The sequence below is a fragment of the Denticeps clupeoides genome, chromosome 1 (genome assembly GCF_900700375.1).
Source record: "Denticeps clupeoides chromosome 1, fDenClu1.1, whole genome shotgun sequence".
NCBI classification, from domain to species: Eukaryota; Metazoa; Chordata; class Actinopteri; order Clupeiformes; family Denticipitidae; genus Denticeps; species Denticeps clupeoides.
Window position 1 is genome coordinate 18,978,058 of NC_041707.1, and position 24,872 is coordinate 19,002,929.

A 24,872-nucleotide genomic window follows, 5' to 3' on the forward strand; every position below is an offset into this window, starting at 1 on the left:
TACAGAACAGTCTTCTCACCCCAGTTCTTTAGCGCTTCATAAATTACACCAGCGCTTTGTGATTTAGCAAGCCTCTCAGTCATCTGATCCAGCCTCTGGAAAAAGAAAGGAAGATTCTGCACACGCAAGCCTTTATCAGTTTAAAAGCTTTTAGTGTGGAACAATCCAATTCGTCGCCATCCCACGGGTTTAAGACATCGCCCGCATGTGCCGCCGCCGGTGGTGGCTTCTCATCAGAGGTTTGCAGCGACGGGATGTCTACCAATGGTCCAGGCATGTATGTCAAATTCTGCAACCCCAGACTGTCACCCAGTTTGTCGATCCAACAACAGTCTTCAGCAGCATCAGCTGCACCATTCAGTCTAACAGCCATGACTTAACAGAACCTGTGATCACTCAGATTGTGTTAGGGGTCTGAGGGCCTGTTCTGCTTTTTAATGGTTAGCCGGCGTGGGCGGTGGTTCAGGGTGTGACGTGGCATTGTCACACTCCACCTCCCCATGAAAAAGGCACACCCTGATTTCGTTGTATCCGGCCAAAATCTCGCTCCATTTAAACAATGTCAATCTTCTTGAAGACGTTGTGGAGTATGGCCACATCACACCACGGGTACATCACTTTCACATCCTGTGGCGATCCATACACACGCCGTTCGCAGTCTGGCACCACACGACTGACATTCTTACCACTACACACGTAAATGTAAGACTCTGATTTCTGCTCTTGACATCCACCACACATGTAGTAGTGGTTTTGATCCGTAGCACCGGTCCACGATTTGTAGAAAGGCCCCGTATTTACATCTTCAATCTTTTTCCACCCGTTATTCTTGAACAAACACCAGTCTTCAGCATAAAACGACACACACAATTGGTCGTCCGGTGTAAACTCCTGGTCCGTGTCCACCAAGTACAGTCTCACATGACGTTCCTTCTTGTCAAAAATATAACCGCCGACACGTCCATCGGATAACATCCATTCATATTCTTCACAGCCACCAGGGTTCTGAAGAAAATTCACCAAGGATCGAGGCCTTCTCCTTTTTGGCGCAAATGGTGTATCACAAACTATCTTGTTTGTAACAGGCGTAGGCGTAATACGTCTCTTCATAGCTGCACCAAGCGGGCTGGCCATTGTAACAGAATCTGTCGTACTCTGTTCAGAGACATCCTACGCCTCTTTTATTACCCTATGCCACCGTGGTACACACACACACACACACACACACACACACACACACACACACACCTTAGCCATAGGTATGGGTTGGGTTAGAGAAAGGTCAGGGAAAAGGGAAGGAGGTCATAAATTACGCGCAGGGTGTCCGGTGGAGAAGGGGAGAAGGTAGAAGGCTAGGAGGGTAGGGGGTCATAAGTCAATCATTTTTGACAAAGTATATTTTAATCACTACTGACATCTTAAATTCCTCTCACAACAGGAAAATTTCCCACTGCTTTCAAACAGGCAGTCATTGCTCCCCTGCTAAAAAAAACCCACATTAAACCAGTCTCTATTGGATAGCTACCGCCCAGTCTCAAACCCTCCTTTTCTTTCAAATAATCTTGAAAGAGCAGACCTGGCTCAACTTTTTTTTAGCATGATCTTCTCGACCCTTTTCAGTCTGGCTTCAGGAAAGGACATTCAACTGAAACCTCCCTCCTGGCAATGATGGATGACCTTCGTGCTGCAAGAGCTGCCCGCAGATCATCTGTCCTTATCCTACTTGATCTATCTGCTGCCTTTGACACAGTTAACCATGAAGTTCTTCTCACCACACTCTCAGATTTAGGAGTTACAAGAACCATACTATATTGGTTAACCTCTTATCTTTACGACAGGTCCTTCAAGGTATCATGGGGAGATGAGACATCTGTCCTCTCTAGGGTAACCACAGGGGTTCCACAAGGATCTGTCCTTGGTCCCCTTTTATTCTCAATATACACTCGCTCACATCATCCTATCACTCTTATGCTGATGACACCCAGCTCTATTTGTCTTTCCCACCAGAAGATGCCACTATTGCAACAAAAATTTCAGCCTGTCTCTCAGACATATCGGCATGGATGTCGGCATCTGCAAAAAGCCTTGGAGTTTGGATTGACAACGAACTGAGTCTGAACCATCACGTTGCTGCGATCTCCAGATCCTGCAGGTTCACTCTCTACAACATCCACAAGATTAGGCCTTTTCTTTCACAACAGGCTACGCAGCTCCTCGTCCAGGCAATGGTCATCTCTAAACTCAACTATTGTAACTCTCTCCTGGCTGGAGCCTCTGCAGTCACCATAAAACCACTCCAGATGGTCCAAAATGTGGTCGCCCGCCTCATCTTCAATCAGCCAAAATACACCCATGTACACCTCCTCTCACCTCTCTCCACTGGCTCCTAGTAGCTGTTCTCATTGAGTTCAAATCCTTGATGATTGCTTATAGGGCTGTACATGGAAGTGCACCCTCTTATATCAATAAACTACTAGCTAGCTTTACTCCTGCATGCTCTTTCCTGCATGCTCAGCAAATTAAATGAGACTGAAAATTCCCTCATCACGGGGTCTCTGATACCAAACAACTATTCTCCTTTGTCATCCCTGGCTGGTGGAACAACTTGCCCTGCTCCATTCGACTAGCCGAGACTACTACCACCTTTAAGAACGAGTTAAAAACCCACTTATTCAAAAAGTATTTCAGACAAGTAACACTTACATATGTACAGGCGTACACACTGCACAAAATAAAAAAAATAAAATAAAATCTACGTCTAGCACTTAATCTCCGAGCATGTTCTTTATGACAAGTTAGGCCTTATCAGGGCTCTTAGTTTTTGTAATTTCAAAATCTATAGAAAGAGAATCCTGAAGGACCCCAGCCATCCTGCACTGTCACTTTTTGCTTTCCTGCCATCAGGCAAGAGACTCAGGACAATTCACAAACACACACACACGATTCAGGAACAGTTTTTACCCCAGTGCAATCAGGCTATTCAACACACACTATGCACTGCCACTTAAATTATGCACACTCATTTTTTTTATGCAATGTAGATATATCCTTCTGTGATTTGTTTATTTATTGCTGCTGCATTTTGTCTTCTATGTATCATGTTCTATCCAGGTGGGAGGGGTTTTCAAGTAAGAATTTGATTGTCATATGTACAAAGTACAGCGTACAGAGCACAAACCTCAACCTCAGTCACAGCAAACTTACACAGATTTTGACTCCTGGAAGTTGACTTCAGCAGGGTGAGGATGTCCAGCATGGCAGCTCATGAATGGCAGGCACTTTATTCTGATGAAGGCAAGACACCAGCCCTATGAGGTGGGTGCTATGGTGTGGCTTAATCTTATCAGGTCATGGAGGTCTTTGTGTCTGGCCTGGTTTACAGCATTGCCAATGACTGAAGCCTTATTCTCTGCCAGTGCAGGTATCACAACAACCCAAAACCTCAAGCGCTCATGTAAAGTTCCTTATGCTTGCAACGCTCCGGGCCCTGACAACATTCCTGGTCATGTACTGAAGGACTGTGCAGTGGAACTCACTGATGTGTTCACAGAAATCTTTAACATCTCACTCTCCCAGGCTGTCGTCCCCACCTGCTTCAAAGATACCACAATCATTCCGGTGCACCAAAAAAAAAAAAAAAAAAAAAAAAGGTCATCTCCTTTCTGCTTTAATGACTACCGTCCAATTGCACTTACCCCCATCCTCATGAAGTGCTTTGAACGGCTAATCATGAAGCACATCATGAAGCACCTCCCCCCCCTCACTGGACCCCTTCCAGTTTGCATATCGGCCCAACCGCTCAACCGATGATGCCATCTCCACTGCACTCCACTCAGCACTCACACATCTGGACAAAAAAAAGACTCATGTCCGAATGTTGTTCATAGACTTCAGTTCAGCATTTAACACTATAATCCCACAACAGCTCACACAAAAACTGATCCAGCTGGGCCTCGACACCTCACTGTGTAACTGGCTGTTGGACTTCCTCACAGGAAGACCACAAGCAGTACGGGTTTGCAGTAACACATCCAGCACCATCATTCTAAACATAGGGGGCCCTCAGGGATGTGTGCTGAGCCCCCTTCTCTTCACTCTGCTGACCCATGACTGCACTCAGTCACACTGCTCCAACCTCATCAAGTTTGTGGATGACACGACTGTGGTGGGTCTCATTAATAACAGGGATGAATCAAACTACAGAAGCGAGGTGAGCCGCCTGGCCACGTCAAAGTCAAAGTGAAGTGATTGTCACATGTGATGCACAGCACACGGTGCACAGTGAAATTGTCCTCTGCATTTAACCCATCACCCTGAGTGAGCATTGGGCAGCCATGACAGGCGCCCGGAGAGCAGTGTGGGGGGACTGTGCTTTGCTCAGTGGCACCTCAGTGGCACCTTGGCGGATCGGGATTCGAACCGGCAACCTTCTGATTACGGGGCCGCTTCCTTAACTGCTAGGCCACCACTGCCCACGTTGTGCGGAGACAACAATATCTCTCTGAATGTGGAGAAGACTAAAGAGATTGTTGTTGACTTCAGGAGAAGAAACACTCAGCATGCTCCTCTGACCATCAATGGTGCATCCGTGGAGAGAGTGAGCAGCACCAAGTTCCTGGGTGTGCACATCACTGAGGATCTCTCCTGGACAAATAACACCACTGCACTGGCCAAGAAAGCACAGCAGCGTCTCTACTTCCTCCGCAAACTTAGAAGAGCAAGAGCACCAGCCCCAATCATGTACACATTCTACCGAGGAACCATCGAGAGCATCCTGTCTAGCTGCATCACTGTGTGGTTTGGAGCCTGCAATGAGTCCTGCCAAAAAACTCCAACGCATAGTCAGAGCAGCTGAGAGAATCATCGGTGTCCCTCTCCCCTCCCTCCAAGACATCTACAGCACACGCCTCACCAAGAAAGCCCTCTGTATAGCAGCTGATCCCACCCACCCAATGCAAACCTTCTTCAGCCTGCTGCCATCAGGGAGGAGACTGCGGAGTCTCCAGGCCAGGACCAGCAGACTGAAGGACAGCTTCACCCATCAGGTTGTGAGGAAACTCAACTCCCTCCCGGCTCTGCCCCCACTCCCCTCACCTGCTCTACAAACTTTCTGAACTGTAACACACACAAACTGACCATGCACCAGTCACTCTGTGCAGCTTTGGTCTGCCAACTACCTCACTTGTTACTTTAAACTTACCTCTGTTGCACTACATGGTTTTGCACTCTCCACCATGTGCCCTTAATTGTATATGGTGTTTTTAAAATTGTATTTATACCTTTGTATTCAATGTTACTGTTTTGTATTTAATGTTACTTGTAAGCACCATGGGTCTGAGAGTAACGTAATTTCAATTCTCTGTATGTCCTGTACATGTGGCAGAATTGACAATAAAGCTGACTGACTTAATCTCCTGGGACACGTATGGATTCGAGTCAAAAAGGACTGTGTGGCAGTGTTCAACCAAAGATGCTGTTTGTGCCAAATCTAGGGGCAGAGTTCTATGACCTCCAGGACGACTGCAGAACTATGTTAGTCAGTGAAGAACCCTTGACTGACCCCATGCATGTTCTGAGAGATTGCAATATTACTGTTTGGTCAGTAGTGTTTTTTTTTAAAAAAAAAAAAAAAAGGCAACCAAAAATGAGTTGACGCCAGTGTTTTTTTTAAAAAAAAATTTTATGCATTTTTCTTACGGGAGCAATGTTGCAAGGTGGTTTTCCTTGAATCTGTGATGCGTGACAATTTTACTGTTATAAACTGGGACATTTATTTTCCATGAGGGGGCAAATAACATTTTTTGTATATATTTTTAAATCCCCTCAGGACTTGCTGTAGCTGGTACTCAGTCTTCAGCATGAGCAAACAATATTGACGTTTATTTTCAGGGGGTGCGTGCTGTTGTAGACTGGGACAAGGAGGAACACACAGACCAAACCAAAGTGCAACAAAAGTGTGCTTACACTGCAGGACGTGATAAATACCAAACATACTAGTGCTATATACACCCCTGTAAAACAATCTAATTACATAGAACACTGGCACAGAACCAGATACGCTAACAAAGGGGAATCCATACAAATATACACAAGAGCAGAGGGAAGTACACATAGGTGGTAGAACAAACACTAGAGTCACACACAAATCAAAAAACACGATCAACTCCAAACTACCCCATGAGCGTTAAGCCCGTCTTCCAGTTTCAGGCCTCCTCTTATGCTGGCAGCTGAATATTAGCCACCAGCCCATGGGCGGAGCCAGCAATCAGACACCCCACATCCTACTAGGCCTAAATTAAAGAAACATACTCACACACACAAACAAACAAACAGAAAGAGTCCCCATTAAAACTCTGTGGCGTGAAGCACCCAGGGAAATAAAAAGAACATATGTAGCCATACAGTGCATACATATATAGACAAGCACACAAAAAAGAAACAAAGGGGAAAAACACAGCCTACAATCACCACCACAAAAACAAACATTCCTGTCCCAAATCCTCCTCCCAAAGTGTCTTCAGAGAGGTTAGTGAATCAGTGTGTAAATTATATTATTTAATTATAAGAAATCAAACCTTTCAGATATGGAGTTGTTTTAAGAAACTATAAAGCAGAGTCTGGACGTAGGTACTAAATTGTACTAAAATGGTTCACCTCCTATCTTCAAGACAGGTCTTTCAAGGTATCATGGGGAGGTGAGACATCTGTCCTCTCTAGTCCTTGGCCCCCTTCTATTCTCAATATACACTCGCTCACTTGGTCACATCAACTAATCACATAGCTTTTGTTATCACCCTTACTCTGTCTTTCCCACCAGAAGAAACCACTATTGAGACAAAAATCTCGGCCTGTCTCTCAGACATATCGGCATGGATGTCTGAGCGACACCTCCAATTGAACTTATCCAAAACTGAGATTCTGATCTTTCCGGGCAACAACTCCCCTCAGCAAAACCTCAGCAAAACACCAACGGCATCTGCAAAAAGCCTTGACATTTGGATAGATGACAAATCGAGTTTGAACAATCACGTTGCTGCGATCTCCAGATCCTGCAGGTTCACTCTCTACAACATTCGCAAGATTAGGCCTTTTCTCTCGCAACAGGCTATGCAGCTCCTCGTCCAGGCAATGGTCATCTCTAAACTCAACTATTGTAACTCTCTCCTGGATGGAGCCTCTGCAGTCACCATAAAACCACTCCAGATGGTCCAAAATGTGGTCGCCCGCCTCATCTTCAATCAGCCAAAATACACCCATGTGCACCTCCTCTCACCTCTCTCCACTGGCTCCTAGTAGCTGCTCTCATTGAGTTCAAATCCTTGATGCTTGCTTATAGGGCTGTACATGGAAGTGCACCCTCTTATATCAATACACTACTAGCTAGCTTTACTCCTGCGTGCTCTTTCAGATCAGCAAATGAAATGAGACTGAAAATTCCCTCTTACATTTACATTTACGGCATTTGGCAGACGCCCTTATCCAGAGCGACTTACAATGTGCTTAAGTTACCATCGATGAAGAGATCAATTCTGGTTCACTAGGACCCCAACTATGAATACATCTATTTTATTCACTCTGTTGTAGATTCTGTACATAAGTTCGACAACAAGAAAATTACAATTTAATCTAAATATTCTTTAAAGAGGTCTTGAGCTGTCGTTTGAAGGTGCTCAGTGACTGAGCTGTTCTGACCTCGAGGGGAAGTTCATTCCACCACCAAGGGGCCAAGACGGAGAAGAGTCTAGATGAATGTTTTCCTTTTACCTTCAGAGATGGAGGGACCAGGTGAGTGGAGGCTCGGAGTATACGAGGTGCAGTGCGAGGTGTAATAAGGGCTGTGAGGTAGGATGGTGCTACTCCATGTTTGGCTTTGTAGGCCAGCATCAGTATTTTGAACCTGATGCGTGCAGCTACTGGCAGCCAGTGGAGGGAACGTAGCAGAGGGGTGGTGTGGGAGAATTTGGGAAGGTTGAAGATTAGTCGTGCTTCACAGGGTCTCCGATCCCAATCAGCTCTATTCTCCTTTGTTGTCCCTGGCTGGTGGAACAACTTGCCCTGCTCCATTCGACTAGCCAAGACTACTACCACCTTTAAGAATCAGTTGAAAACCCACTTGTTCAAAAAGTATTTCATACGAGTCTAACACTAAAACACACACATGCACACACACTGCACATTTTTTTTTTGTCTAGCAATCAACAATTTCCCAGCATGTCCTTTTTCTGACAAGTTAGTCCTTATAAGGGTTCTTAGTTTTGTAACTCAAAATCTATAGCAACTGAATGAGAATTGGTGTTTTCCTCTTGTAAGTCGCTTTGGATAAAAGTGTCTGCTAAGTAAAGTAAAAGTAAAGTAAAGGTTGGGAAATGTGGGAAAAGTATGATGAGCTACACTCCTGCAAGTATCTAAAGAAATGATGCTAAGGAAGAAAATACTTAGTCACCAAAGTTGTGAGAGAGTCAAAATGGTTTTCTATATATGGGTCTTTAAAACAGTGGATTCATTTACATTTACGGCATTTATCAGACGCCCTTATCCAGAGCGACTTACAATCAGTAGTTTCAGGGGACAGTCTCCCTGGAGCAACTTAGGGTTAAGTGTCTTGCTCAGGGGCACAATGGTAGTAAGCGGGATTTGAACCTGGGTCTTCTGGTTCATAGGCGAGTGTGTTACCCACTAGGCTACTACCACCCAGCTTTTGACCAAAACGTCCAGCTGCCCATCACTACAAGATGTTCCTAATGAAGAGTGACAAATTGTAAATTCAATAATTGTTCACAAAAATAAATGTATAAAAAAACTTTCCCTGATTATTACCCTATCCCTCAATAAGAAAATATAAACCTACAACTTGAAGACACTGGCCATATTAAGACACATGCACAATACCTACAGGGAGGCATCTTCACACAAAATAGCTACACACAAAACCTAAACCTACATTTTGATATTCATAAAAGGTAAAACAAAGAAAAAAAATCAACGTCATAAGAGAACATAATCAGATCTTCTAAAAGTAGAAAAAAACTAAGTTCACTTAATGAGAAAGTACAACACTGGGAACATGTATTCCGTAATGTTAACTACCAGCAACAATGCGACAACAATGCGTTAGCTAATTAGTTAGAGGGAGTCCAGAACCACCACTTTTTTTTTCAGTCTTCTCAATAAAGTCCAGGGCCAAAATCTGAAAAAACAAAAAAATCCTCTAATCTGTAATACGCAGTGTAGCCAGGTAAAGAAGTCCAAACCGAATGTTTGGCCAGCAGTGGAGCTCCTTTACCTTATAAAATGCTGCTCTTTTCTTCACCACCGCCGACGTTAAGTCTGGGAAAATAGAAATTTCCTTGCCCATGTAGAGAAGAGGAGACGTTTCTCCGGGTCTTCGCAGGATCTGATTCTGGACAGGTTCACACTAATAATGAGAGGACGCAGAGGTAAGCCATATGTGGGAGTGGGGCTGTAAAGAACGGTGGACACAATCACATACAGGTTTCTCACCCAGTCCAAGTAGGTCCTGCAGGAATTTGGCATCAAACCCCAGATGGCAGTCCCACCAAGCGAACATCTAAAGCAACTTTTCAGGTCTTCAAATCCCCTAGAAGGGTAATCGACCTGTGCAGTTAGCATGCTAACATTAGCTTGGAGCTCGGTTATCTTACCATCATGATCGTTTAAGATTAGCAATTGTCTCTACTTGTGCAGTCAACCTGCCGTCAAAAGCTTCCAAAGCCACCGTTATTTCCCTTCAAAAAGTTTTGGAAATAATGGGGTCAATTTGTAAATTATATCAGTTCGCATTTGGTCCATTCATGTCATAATCAGCATCAGACTTTTGTTAGCGTTTGACAGGGGAATAACTTCCAGCTCAGGAGAAGATCAATGTTTACTGTGGCCTGACTTAAATAACTTGTTTTTCCATGGTTAGCCATTGTAACATACATTGAAAAGGTTAAAAAAAAGAGGTGAGCAGCGTTGGCACTAACCCTTTGTGTGATAAAGAGGGTAAATAAAGTGCACTTAAAGTGTAAAAATTATTTTAAAAATCACCCTTCTGAGGAGCTACTGGAAAACATGTTTACATTCTCCTATCTATGCAGTGCCCCCATTTTAAAGTATTTTGAATAACAAAATACAAATAAAATAAAAAATATAATTCACTGAATTGCATTTAGTTTTGCCATGGGTTTTCTGCAGTTATTCACCTGTTGATTAATTTTGCAATAGGCAAATCAATGTGCAAGGTGCTAATGTAATTATTTTTTTAAATAATAAATAAAATAACAAGGCATTGACTTGCATTTCGTTGGCATTTTGTATTGCAAACTCTCAAACCGCTCATCTAGGCAGCCTTCACAATCTACTTCCTTGTTCACGGCCTCACATTTACATTTACAGCATTTATCAGACGCCCTTATCCAGAGCGACTTACAATCAGAATTCACAGGGACAGTCCTCCCCTGGAGCAACTCAGGGTTAAGTGTCTTGCTCAGGGACACAATAGTAGTAAGTGGGATTTGAACTTCTGGTTCTTAGGCGAGTAACTAGTAACGTAGTGGGTAACACACTTGTGCCACTGAGCAAAGCACTGTCCCCACACACTGCTGCCTGGGCGCCTGTCATGGCTGCCCACTGCTCACTCAGGGTGATGGGTTAAATGCAGAGGGCAAATTTCACTGTGTGCATCGTGTGCTGTGCTGCTGTGTATCACATGTGACAATCACTTCACTTTGTTGTTGTACTTTGTTGTAACTTGTTGGGTGATCGTACAGTTTGCAATAAGATATAGAGTATTGCAATAAGCTAGAGAGTTGTATCTCCACTTTACACATTTAATTGCCAATTGGAAAATGTAACATCAAATTACATGCTCTGATTTTAGCATATCATACTGCATATTATACAGTGTATGACTGTGTATGTGAAAATTTGAAATAATAACTGAATTGGCAATTGCAAAATTAATTTCCAATTGAATAATGTTTTTAATCTTTAATCTCATTAATTGGCAAGATGGCTGCTGCCAGCTGCTCAGTCATTGATTGCCCTGAACAGCAACCGACTTGGCCGACTCTCATCTCATCATCTCCTCATCTCTTGCTCTTGATCAGTCCCTAAACGCGAATGTCAGCATCCATGCCGGCTAAGGCCGGCTCTTGTTTGAATAGTAAACAGGTGGAAACTTACCTCAAGTCAAAGTCAACATTATTGTCATCTCACTATATACAAGTACACAGAGAGACGAGATTGCGAAGCTTTGGAGATTCACAGTGTGCAAAAAGACAGTGCAAATCGAATAGCACACAACACAAAAACATGACGAAGGACATTGTGGACATTGTGCACTAACCCATAAAATAGTACAGGTCAAGACAAACCAGGAAGACAAGTAGCAGCAATATGGCTGTATATCTGTGTGTGGATTTATTTAGTATAAAGTTTATGTGGAATTTGATATTGTCATGCCTGAGTCTGGATTGCTTAAGGAAGACGATGGACGGCAAAGGGGCAAGGGAGAAAACAGTTTATTGTGCAACCAAAACAATACCAGAGAGATGACCAAAAAACAATGAGAACCAAGCCAACATGCCTTGTTCTGAAAAACAGTGAAGGGGCTCCCAGCAACAGTGATGGAGCTGGCACGGATGTGACAGTAACTCCCTCTCAAGGTGCACTTCCGACCTGAAAGCGATGGCTCCCCCTGGGTCTGGGGCGGGGGGTGCGAGGAACTGGGAGGTTGCTCTCTCAGACGTGGGGCCAGACAGTCAGGCCAGGCTTGGTGGAACTCCTCCACCAATTCCGGATGCATTACGTCCCCGGCTGGCACCCAAATCTTTTCCTCCGGACCATAGCCCTTCCAGTCTACCAAGTACTTTAGAATGCCGTTGAACCCTGTACGCAAGAGCACAGTCCACCTCCACCACCGCTGGGGGTGTCACGTCCGTGTCGTCTGAGTGCAGGGGTCCCATAGTGACTGGCCTAAGCAGGGAAACATGAAACACAGAGTTAATGCAAAGGTCAGAGGGAAGTTTCAGTTTAAATGAGACTGGCTTCACTTGGGACACAACAAGAAAGGGATCGATAAATCGTAGGGTGAGTTAGTGAGAGGTTGAGGCATAAGTCCCTCGTGGAGAGCCAGACCTGGTGTCCTTCTCTGATGACCAGCGACAATGGTCTGCTTAGACTTTAAAGCAATGAACAGCTGACCGCAGGGCAGTGTGTGCCCCTTCCCAGACCTCCTCTGCCCGCCAGGGACAGAGGAGGCTGGCACCTGAGCATGCACTAGAAAGGTGTCAGGTTCGTGGCGGAGTGACACAAGGAGTTCTGGGCATATTCTTCCCACACAAGGTACTCCGCCCAATTGTGTTGATTGTACTGGCAGTAAGCCCATAAAAGCCTGCTTAGCTCCTGCACCATCCTCTCTGGCTGTCCGTTGGCCTGTGGGTGATAACCCGACGTTTGGCTCACAGCAACGCCCAGTTGCTTGAAAAATGCCTTCCAAACCCGGGAGGTGAATTAGGGGACACGTTCAGAGAGGATGTCCTCCGGGACACCATAGACCCAAAAGAGGTGTTGAAATAGGGCCTCGGCTACCTGGAGGGCAGAAGGGAGGGATCTAAACGGTATGCATTTACATCCCTTCGAGTATCGATCCACTGCCACCAGTACATTAGGATAGCCGTTCGATACCGGCAGATCCGTTATGAAATCCACTGCTATGTGGGACCACGGTCTGTCTGGACAGCCTTGCCTGCAGAATACTGCCAGGAGCATGCATCTGCTCTCCCGTTCAGCTTCCCGGGCCGGTACGTAATTTTTAATGGAACAGGAGAATAACAATGTCCACTGAGCCTGTCGAGAGTTCATACGTTTTGCCTGCCGGATGTATTCAAGGTTCCGGTGATCAGTAAGGACCTTGAAGGGATGCTAAGCTCCCTCCAGCAGGTGGCACCACTCCTCCAATGCTGCTTGCACAGCCAACAATTCCCGTTTGCCCACATAATTAATTTCGGCCTCTGTCAGTCTATGTGAATAGAAGGCGTAAGGATGAAGCTTCCTGGGGTTACCATGGTACTGTGACTGCACCTCCTCCAATCACACCTCTGCGGTATGAATGATTTCGTTGGGTCTGGAATTTAAGAATCGAGAACCGCTCCTTTAGGGCACAGAATGCCTCTTTTGCAGCACCGATCCACTGGATTTTTTTGGCTACTCCCGGAGGAGGGATATGAGTGCCGCTGCCATTGTACTGTAAAGTTTAATAAAGCAGCGATAATAATAAGCAAACCACAGAAAGCACTGCAGTCCCTTAATAGACGTGGGCTCAGACCACTCAGTCACCACTGCTACCTTGGGTTTCTCCATAGCGATTACTGCTGAGCTAATGTGATAACCGAGAAATGTTACCTCCTTCATGAAGAAAAAGCATTTCTCAGCCTTCATATACAACTGATGGGTGAGCCAGCAGGAGAGGACCACCCTCACATGCTGGAGGTGTTCTGTCCGGGTTTTGGAGGACACCAAGATGTCATCTATGTATACCACTACAAATTATGTCAGCATGTCTAGGAGGACGTCATTGACGAATCCTTGATTCGCATTAGCGTGCCCATAGGACATTACCCTGTACTCGAAATGCCCCGATGCATTAAACTTCAATTTCCATTCATCTCCTGCTCACACGTGCGCCAGATTGTAGGCACTCCAGAGAATCTCCCTCTCTCGGTCATTGGAACGCGGGTGCCTTGGGCAGCTGTCCCTCCAATGCTCCGAACTCCCACAGCGGAGACACACCCCTGCCTGGAGATGCTGCCTCCTTTCCTCCCGCTCTGCACAGGCTGAGGCAAGCTGCATCTCTTCAGGTGACTGGGACCTCCTGCTGTTGCCCCCCTGCAACTTCAACCCATGGCCTGAAAGCCCCCACCGATCAATCCGCCGCTGCTGCTGGAGAGAGTTGGGGAGAGCACCAGTTTCTCACTCTGACCCCAATGTTGCCGACTGCCTGCCCGAATAAGGATTGTCTCTGTTCCAGCCTCTGAGACCGCCATGCCATGCCTCCTGAACCAAGCCATGCCTTCTCTTACGAGCACCACATCCACTCGGCCACCAGTGCTATTTCTGGATTGGGGTAAGCAGGCCAAATGCCTCCCACACACATAGTCGCACTTGACCCCCCTCCATGACGTAGCCACGCTCTGCCTTGGCCATGCCCTTCGACCCATGCCATGCTTTGTACCTGGAGCTATGCCCAGACCAAGACCATGCCTGTGCCATGCCTCCTGAACCCAATCCATGACGTAGCCACACTCCACCATGGCTACACTCTTTTGCCCATGCCGTGCTATGTACCTCGAGTCTTGCCCGTACCAAGTCAAGTCGCATCCTAATCAAGCCGTGCCCACGCCTGTGCCAAGCACGCTCACCCCCTGACCAAGCCACGCCTCCTGGCTTGCCCTGCCCTGCTGTCTGGTCAATGACCACACATCTGCCTCAATGAGACCACACCTTGCTACAGGGACCCAGCATCATTGGACAGTCATAGTCTGATATACATCTGTTCCTTCAGTGGCACTGCAGGAGAGACGGGAAAAGAACCTTCTACAGAAGAGAAACTACTGAGGGGGGTGAGCTCAGCTGAGGACATCAGTGGGACCTTCCTTCTCACCATCTAGAGACTATCCACTCTCCAGCTCTCCCACTGACTTATTCATATTAATAAATTGAAAAAAATTAATCAGTTTCTGGTTATTGCATTTTAAACTGTATTACTTGTATTGGTGTTTTATTACTTTTTGTAATTAAAAAAGCAATACACCAAAACCATGTGTTATTTTCTGATTATAAATGTTAAGTGCCCTTCTCAGGGACTTTGTGGTTCAGTTAGCTCCTGTTGTCATCACAGTGGACAATGTTAAAGTGTACATTCCTTTACCAAAACCACATCACAAACCTGTTTGACGAACTCTCGCCCTTGGTCTGTCAAAATCCTTTGAAGTGTTCCAAAATGGTAAACCGAACTAACAATGCGCCGTGTGACCTCCGCTGGTGTTGTAGAAACTAATGGAAAGGCCTCTACCCACTTTGTGAAGTAGTCAATCAGTAACCAAATCTACTGATTTCCTTTCTCAGTCACTGTCAGTTTTCCTATTAGGTCCATGCCGACTAACTACCATTTTAAACATCTTCCATTATGAAGATTTACATGAAGATATATAAAATTCAATCATGATATAGTGTATTACTTACAATAATGGGAACATATGTTTCTGTCTGTTTGACAGTTTGTTTGCCCTGGCAAGCTGAACACTGTTTTATCTGTGCTTAGACAAAAACAATTGTTGATTAATAAATACAGTTCTACACATGTTTTTATGTATCATCATATATATATAAAACATAATTTGTATTGGAGTATTCTTGGAGAATAAGCCTTGCATCCCAGCACTTTCTGCGGCCACTGTATAGGCACACAAACACACCCAGTTCTGAATATCTGCACTCATCCCAGGCCAGAAGAAACACTTGGAAATGGCATCTTGTGTTTTCTCCTTGCCACTGTGTCCACCCGCAGGGCTTGCATGGAATTATTTGTACCTATACTGCTGCCAAATGCCTTAAATGTTTGAAAACAGCGTCCACTTCATTAGTGTTTTGAACAACCTTTACTAGGAGCTCTTTTTAGTTCCCTTGTTGAGTATATCATGTAATATTAAATATAAAATTATCTGATTGTATTTATAAAACTATATTATATCATACCAATACAAACAATTAATAATACCTATCCCTACATTATAATAGCAATATGACATGATTTTAACACCATTTACACTATACAGTTTGCAGTCAGTGCTAATAACCCTATTGTCATTCTAGTGGCCGCAGGTGGGATAGGACCTCTTCCAGAAGGCCCAGGGCTGTAATTATCAAAAGAGTAATATTATTACCTTTTATAGAAAAAATAAGTTTTCCATGTGCTTACCTCTGACAGCATACTGATGTGCACATCTTCGGATGACATCTTTCTGACTGTCAGATTTTTCGGATATTTTCAAATAAGTTAGGACCTCTTTGTACAAAGTTGGGTCCATTTTGCAACCTATACACTTTTCAGGTAACTTTTTTAGGTAGCAATGTTACCGAATCTACAATAGAATATATTTAAAATGTGTATAATGGGAAAGGGAGAGAAGCGAGAGAGAGAAAGCAATTAGCTGACCTGCTACAACACACAATGGTGGTTGATATTTCTCTTTTCTTCTTGTAATGGTATTGATGGATACATAAACTTGTTCTCCCACCTTCCCTTGTGGTATTTTTCTATATGAACAAATGGACTGATATAAGATATATTTCCTTTGTTCTATATTCAAGTGTGTTTTCTACCTCTTTGCAGAGCACAGAGCCAACAGCCATTAGATGCCTTCTTGGAGATGTTTACATTTACAGCATTTACCAGACGCCCTTATCCAGAGCGACTTACAATCAGTAGTTACAGGGACAGTCCCCCTGGAGCAATTTTAGAGTTAAGTGTCTTACTCAGGGACACAATGGCAGTAAGTGGGATTCGAACCCGGGACTTCTGGTTCATAGGCGAGTGTGTTACCCACTAGGCTACTACCACCCTATATATATACACCCTATATATATACAGCTGATTGTAGACAAATTGCTGTTAACCTGAATATTCTCTTTTTGTCTTGTTTCTTGCACTATGTAGAGTCTTACTGAGGGAGACTCCATGGACATCCCAGTGGGACTCCTCTACTACAAGGACAACAGTGCTGCAAGCCCAGCATTGCCACAACTCAACCCCACAAGAGTGGTCATCATCCTAGAGGGCAACCTTGCAATGGAAGCACTCACCAACCTACCTCAAGCAATGTGCCTCTTGTTTGGCTTTACCTACGCACTTCACCTGCAGTACCCGAAGTGCTTGAAAAACACTTACCTTCATTTAGCAGGTAATGCTAAATTTAGGTCGAAGTGAGCTACCTCCAAAGTTTATTTTTACCAACTCTGATCCTTACTGCATAGTTGTTCTTTGGTCTGATGTTCTTAATGCCTGCTTCGTTGTGTGTTTCTTACAGATGACTCTCATATCTTAGTGTCTATTGATGTTTATGCATGATGTAAATGTAATGAAAAATTTGTCAAATTGTGTTTTTCTAAAGTGAATTGGTCTGACTTCAGTCTGATGCATTGTAACTGAATTCAGTCAGTGTTTCTGTGATACATTTTCATAAAAATTTTCTTAATGTTGAGGTGGAAAAAATGTCTTGGACACATTTTTTAAATGTTTTATCATAAATAAAATTCCTTTACTGAAGTATTTATTGCTGTAGAATTGTTTTTATTTTAGTAATTTTAATCACAAGTTTCTAGATTAAATTTCTGACCCATTTTGGGTTGCATTCAACCCAGCAGCATAGTCATTTTGAACTAATAGTTGGTTTAAAAATCACAACTCAGCATGCTGGGTTAAACGTGTAACCCAACTTTTTGGGTCACAATAACCCAGCATTGGGTTGGCCCCTTTTTGACCCAGCGCTGGGTTACCAAAATGACCCAAATTGGGTTGTTTTTAACATAGCAGTTTTTAGTGTAGAGCATAGATAGATAGACAGCTCTCCATTCACTCAGCTATGTATGTCGTGAGTCAATTTAAATGCAGTGATTTATTTTTGTGTGAGAGTGAGTAAACATTTACATTTACAGGAATGGCGGCGGCCATGCGCAATTCATTTGCAGCCTGGATGTGTGTCTCCTCTCTGCTCTGACTGCTGCACGAGGCTACTGAGAGACTGATCTCTGAAGAGGGGCTCACGGCAGCGCTCGCTGTTCATGGAAAATGTGATACTGATTTCATATGACAGTTCAACAAACAAGCTAATAATATTAAGTCACTTACATTTTTGATGAAATAATGACTGTTTTGGTCTATTTTTGCAGTGAAAATAGATCCAATGAATCCAAACAAAGATCACAAATTTGCAAAAAAAATCTGTTTTATTCTTCCCATCCTATAGCCTACTCGCGCCCCCCTGTGAGTGTCCACGCCCCACCGGTTGAGAAACATTGCTCTAACTGACGAGTGTAGACCAGTACACTAAGTAAAAAAGGCTCCTATGCATTGTTATATGAATGTTTATGATCACAGATTAACAAAATAAAAATTCACAGATCACACATGACTGATCATCATGGCACAAATGAACACAATCTTCCTTTAAAGTTGCTTAATTGTTGTAATGTAATTTGTATATCATACTATGTCATACTATTTAATTTGTTTATAGGATCATACTGGTTATTCACATGATCAGTGTTTACAAATGCGATGGATATTTGGATGTTACTTTATGTATAAGGCTGTTCGATAAATTAACTGTCTATTGAACTTATGAGCTGTGAACTTGGTTCAAATTTTTAAAAAATTAACTATGAACGTGAACTAGTTCTTTTTCAGTGTGAACTGGCACAACACTGAGCTGGACATTATGCTAGCAAAGACATTAAGCTATCTTCTCTGAGCTAATAAACCAGTTTTATCCTACCACCGTGTTAAAAAAATAATGAAGCTACACTGGTGTGATTTTTTTATACTATTTCTGTATGTCAACATACATTTCGCTAGATAACAGTATCATAACATGTCATAACATACCCAAAAGCATAGCATACCATAGCATAGCTTACCTCTATATGTTTTTTTCAAATTTGAAGGGGAGTTTTTAAATGCCAACAATTCTTTATGTTGAGGACTCATCGCAAGGACTCATTCTTTGCTCCTTTGTAGTCAAATAAATTTCTTAAATACGGCCAAGGATTTCTTTGTGATTCAGAGTTGCAGGGTTCGTGTTCACACTCTGGGTCCATGTTGAATGTCTCGTCTTCTTGAAATCAAGCCGGTCTACCAGCTCGTGCTGCTAACTGACGCGTGCTCTGCCATCATTAGAGCTAATAAAGCCTGATTGGTAGGAAATGGCAAACAACGCCAGAATGCAATAGGCTAACTTTTTTTTCATGCAAGATTTTGAGGAAATTGTGTTCATAAAATGTAATGAGTGTAAATGTTACTGCATCGATTGTAGAAATGTAGTGGAGTAGAAAGTACAGATAATTGCCGCAAATTGTAATGGAGTAAAATAAAAAGTATGCATTATTATTTTTGCTTAAGTAAAGTACAGATACGTAAAAATGTACTTAAGTACAGCAACAAAGTACAAATACTTTGTTACATTCCACCACTGCATATTAATAGACAGTTTGGCAAGATTATTATATTTATTAAATTGATCAATTATAATTAACAGCCACAACAAGGTCAGACTTCAGTCCTCATTTTACTGTAATATCATACAATTATAAACCACTGCTAAATATTTAACACTCAAGAGCATTGAATTATGTGAGGAAATTTAAAATTGGGTAGGGTTCCTCAACCCATCTCACCTCTGTCTTGATAAACCAGCACCCGTTCACTGTCGAAACACACTTGTCAGGTACGTAGTGTACAGGTCTTCCTTGTGGTGTCATGGTAAGATGATATGGTAGAAATAAATCTCAATCACCTGAAAATCACGGATATAATCAACCTCTCCTCCATCTGCATTTTCTGTGCTTTTTCTATGCAGTTGTTGCCCTGGATTTCATTTCAAGGTCATTTTGCAGTGTGATAATCTCATTCTATCCAAGTGGAATAGTGCTACAACTGTATAAACAATGCAATCCACATCAATACTGGCACCAAATGGAAAACACAGGTAGCTGGAAATAGGTTTGATGGGTTAGCTTTCCTGATAGATCTTCCAAACTTCTCATTGAGCTTAATTTACAGGGTACAGATACGCATATCATCAACATGGTCAGTTCTGTAAAAACATTTAATAGCAATTACAACTACTGTCTGGTTTGCAGGCTGCAATGCTGTGACATGCAGCCAGAACTTCAGCATCAGGGCAAAGATCAGAACATCTTGTCAAAAGTAGTCTGGAGCAGTGTGTGGGGATGGTGCTTTTCTCAGTTGCATCTGAGTGGATCGGGATTCAAACCGGCAACCTTCCGGATTCTTTTGCACAAAACCACTTTGCACAAAACCACTTTGCACAAAATCACCTTGCACAAAATGACTTTGCACAAAATGACTCTGCGCTTTTAGGCCCTTACTGCTCTTTCTTTATGGCTCTTTCTTCTTTCTTTAAACATTGTAAAAACTGTAACTCATTTGCACACCTTCACCCTACCAGTTACACATATTTTATGTTAAAGACGTAAAAGTGTAATACTTGGTTATGTTTGCAATATTTGCATATTGGTTCACTGTTTACTTGCAACATTTGCAATACTGTGGTCTGTAGCAGTTGCAGAAAGCATTTCACTGCACATCATACCGTGTATGACTGTGTATGTGACAAATAAAATTTGAATTTGAATTTAAAATTTGAATTTGATTACGATACGCTTCTTTAGCCACTAGGCCACCACTGCCCCAAGCACATAGACACAACCATGCTCCAGCATGCCACATTCATCAGATTAGTATAAACATAAAAACTGGAGAGAAACGCTCCCACATGTCAATGTCATCTGCCATTCCGTCACATCGGTGTGTATCTGGCCTCCGAGATAACAGCACGTCCATCCATCTCTTCTTAATTTTATAGCCAGTGAACTGCACAGTAAACAGTAAGCAGCAAATCTACGGATTTCATTGTTTCACTGTTGAACATGAGCAGTCATGTGAAAAGTAAGGTTGGATGCACTTTGACCATGTAAATCCAAAACAGGTGAAATGTCATATTTGCAAGAATAGGATATCAACCCATGGAGGCAGCATGGGATCAGGGATCATGGATCAGTTTGCATATGGCAAAATACTTGAAGAGGTCATGTTGCCTTATGCTAAAGAGGACATGCCCTTGAAATGGGCCCAATTGCACAGCCTTAAGAGCATATCATGTCTGAGAATCTACTGCACCTACAGGTAAATTGTTTGCCCTGTAGCAATAAAAAATATACTAAAAACCTGGATTATTCCGGTTAGTCACATTGCACTGCTATTATTTTGAATAATACTGTACATTGTTCAAAATAATAGCTCTCAAACTGAGACTGGATTTTCTCCAAAAAAGGATAAATCATCTCAAACAGGAGACGCAGCCTAAGCACTTCAAAAGTACAAGAGGTGGAATTTTAAAATGCTAATGTATAAAGCAATTACATATGACTTTGTAAATAGTCATTTTCCCATCCTAAAATGGCACTGGTGGCCCAGTGGACGAGGGGCTCGTGGGAGGAGGCGTGACTTGGTTTAGGAGGTGTAGGCTTGGCTTGCACTAGAGTGGCTAGAGCGATCGGGAAAGGCTAGGGAGGCAGGCGGGGTGGATGGCACAGCAAGCGCAGCCCCTAAAAAAGGAGACTGAGGCTCCTTTTATGCTGGCTGTCCACAGCAGGAACAGGTGGGCTCAATTTGCAATCACCAGGCACCTGCAAACACAACACAAACCCACAACAGAAACACACCAAAAACACCAGGACGTAACAGCTCGGTCTGGTGAGGCTCTAGGTATGGATCACGGCATGAGTCCAGGAGCGTTGCTGAGGCGGAGCGTGGCAACATCATGGACTGGGTCGAGGGCGTCTGTGTGCGTGGGAGCCATTCAGCCTGCTTTTCCTGTCCTAAAATGGCACTGGTGGCCCAGTGGATGTGGGGCTCTAGGGAGAGGCGTGGCTTGGTTCAGGAGGTGTGGGCTTGGCTTGTTCAAATGTGTCTTGACTCAGCACGAGCGTGGTGGCCCAGTGGATGTGGGGCTCGTGGGAGGAGGTATGGCATGGATAGGCTTGGGCGCAGCTTGAATTGGCACAGGCATGGCTTGGCGCTGATCGTATGGACTGAGTAATGGGTGAGACAGAGGGGACCAACAGATTTACCTTCTGCTGCTGCAGCCGTACGTTCAACACGGACCGCGAAAGTTCAGGCCAGTTGACAAATGGATGCTGCACACAGACACACATAAAAACATAGAGGTTGGAGTGTTAGCACTGGTAGCAATTTAATCATATGTAAAAAAAAATAAGAGTTCAGTGTGATCAAAAACGTCAGTAGACGTTTTGACTCTGTGTCAGTTGAGTTAAAAAGTTGCAATTCCTTACAATAAACAATTCTTCCGCAAAGGGTCTGCTCCATGGATCCCGAAAAGTCTTTAAAAGTCTTTTTCTAGACCTGATAAGAGAACAATCTTTTTTAAATTATAATGCTCCAGTGAAGAGTATGTTTATGTGTGTGTACGTGAAGAAAACATTCACCAATTCGTCTTCCGGCAGCTTGGGTGGCACCATGATTTCAGATCATTTCTAGGTCACAATACTGAAAACACACAGACAGATACAAATACGTACATCAACCTTGAGAACACACACAGGGGCAGGCGGATACTTTTGAATAAAGATGCATTACTTGCACTTGGTTTAACTCTGCTGTTTTTTAAAAGTGTGTATACCCACGTCTTTGTGTTCGTGTGTGTGTGTGTTTACCAATCATTGGTCATGGAGCTGTGGGGAAATCGACCTTCTGCAAGCTTGATTGCAGTCATTCCCAGGGACCAAATATCACAGCGCTCATTGTAGTCACCGTCCCTTTATAAATACAGACACACACACAGGGAAAAGTAATGCACAGTGACACACCACACAGACACAAGAACAAATATTTGGTTTTGATAGAAACTTACCATTGCAAAGTTCCCACACATTGGACCCTGGCACTGGGGTCTGTTAAACTGGCTGCCAAGCCCAGATCACCTACAGGAAAAGATGTTTTAAAAATTATCACATCCACACTGATTCTTCATCCATAAATATAAAACACAATCATTCATCCAGCTTCTTTCTTGCTCTACACAGGAAGTGGTGAAATAATTTGGAAGTCAGTACTCACAGATCTTCACATTGCCAACATCTTTCAGGAGGATGTTGTCTCCCTGTGGGCCAACACGCAGACACAGGTTAGTTATGTAATTACAAGTAAGCTTGTAATAAATCCTGCTCTCCGCCGTCAGATCAGACCGTAAAGAAGCCTCATAACTTATAAATTGTGTTTGGTGTCGGTGTGTGATGATAAACTTTTATGTTACGGTGGAAGATGTTCTTTGCATGGAGGTACTTCAGCCCCTAGTGGCGCAAACAGGGAGTAAATCACATAGAGATCTGCTAAAGTATAAAGTATAGGTGTGTATATGTGTGTATTTGTGGAGGAGTCATGTTGTTACCTGTAAGACCTCTCGGCAGACATAGGCTATCTCCAACTCATTGAATGCGCCTCCAAACCCTGTCCAGAGAACAACGCATGCATGAAATACCGCCCTAAAGACACAGGAGAAGATAACACACACTGAACGTTGCTGCAGTCTTACCTTTGTAAAGCTCAATAAGGGAGCCCCCAGCACAGAGCTCCTTGGCAACGTACAGGGTGTGACAGTTCCTAAAACCCAAATGCCTAAAGAAGAAATATGAATGATTAGAAGGTTTTAGAAACAGAAACCCTCGAGCTGTGGGTTGCTCTGTGATACAATACATAGAAGACAGCTCTGGATACTTAATTGTGTTCATTCAGATATAAAACTCCTGGGGAGTTTTATATCTGAAAACCTACGTATTTCTGTTATTAGTGCAGGTTCATTATTTGTAACTTTTCTATAAGAATTTTTCTGGTCTGGTCACATTTCTATTAATATTAATAAATAAAGATCCACTAATCCAGCTATCTCAGTTCTGATACCAGTAACTGGTGTTTGGATATTGGCTGATCCTGAGTACCAATCCATTCCAATACCAGTGTAACTTATAATAAAACCGAATTTTGAACTGCTACTGAGGTGCCACTGAGCAAAGCACCATCCTCACACATACTGCTCCCCAGGCGCCCATCATGTCTGCCCTCTGCTCACCAAGGGTGATGGATAAATGCAAAGGACCTATTTTGTTGTGTCACCGTGTGCTGTGTTGCAGTGTTTCACGATGACAATCACTTTACTTTCATGTTCACAGATCAGAACGTCATTTTGGGTAAAAGGCGCATGTGCCATTCAAATGTTTTTTTTTATATATTAATATAAAATAATTTGTACAAAAAAACTATAACATTGGGGTGTGTCTGACTAGTCTCGTGCAGAAGCACAGTTCTACAATAATTTGGCCCCACCCCTCAATAAAAGGGGGAAGCTATTGAAAGTTAAAAACACAAGTATTTGTGCTATTAAGTATTATAGTGAATATCCAACCTGAAACCAACTTCTCCGTAATCTGATACTGTAGTCTTTATGCTATTTATCTTTGGCTCGTCATCTTGTAAAAGTAAAGTAGTGAAGTAAGGGATTGACATTGTGATACACAGCACAGCACATGGCGACACAACGAAATGTGTCCTCTGCTTTTAACATCACCCTTAGTGAGAAGAGGGCAGCCATGACAGGCGCCCGGAGAACAGTGTGTGGAGACGGTGCTTTGCTCAGTGGCACCTTGGCGGCTCAGGATTCGAACCGGCAACTTTCTAATTACGCTAGGTCACCACTGCCCCTTGTACTATGCACTTTCTGCCAGGACAGTGTAAATAACTAATAAACAATCATCTTATCTCTCATCTCATTTAAAATAATGTGGACTGTGGAGAACAATCAAGTCCTTGCTGAAGTTGTCACATCTCCTAGACAACGTAGGTTGAAAACAAAAATGGACCTGCCTTACAGACGACTCCTGCTCTTATTGGCTCCAACAGCCTGAAGTCCTGAACGAAAATACGCCCCATCGGGGAAATTAGTATGATTGCGCTAAACAGGGTCGGATAGTTGCAACTATCAACAAATTAAACTTGT

General features: G+C 43.3%; 1 protein-coding gene across 1 annotated transcript; it reads right to left on the bottom strand.

The window, feature by feature from the left end:
* Positions 1–21,475: 21,475 nt before the first annotated feature.
* On the bottom strand, positions 21,476–23,825 carry LOC114799379 (mitogen-activated protein kinase kinase kinase kinase 1-like). Its single transcript, XM_028995983.1, has 10 exons — positions 23,818–23,825; positions 23,415–23,497; positions 23,271–23,329; positions 22,940–22,982; positions 22,734–22,803; positions 22,537–22,638; positions 22,309–22,369; positions 22,156–22,225; positions 21,934–21,999; positions 21,476–21,489 (listed from the first exon to the last, which is right to left on the bottom strand). Exons 1-7 carry the CDS (start codon positions 23,823–23,825, stop codon positions 22,357–22,359), a joined length of 378 nt encoding a protein of 125 aa, XP_028851816.1. The 3' UTR covers positions 21,476–21,489; positions 21,934–21,999; positions 22,156–22,225; positions 22,309–22,356.
* Positions 23,826–24,872: the final 1,047 nt, after the last annotated feature.

Bases quoted from the DNA above. Each gene is read 5' to 3' on its own strand.
- LOC114799379 (XM_028995983.1), bottom strand. The intron at 23,330-23,414 runs GTAAGACTGCAG...TTCTCTGGACAG, and splicing joins CCTTATTGAGCTTTACAAAG to GGTTTGGAGGCGCATTCAAT. The intron at 22,804-22,939 runs GTGAGTACTGAC...CTTTTCCTGTAG, and splicing joins TGTTGGCAATGTGAAGATCT to GTGATCTGGGCTTGGCAGCC.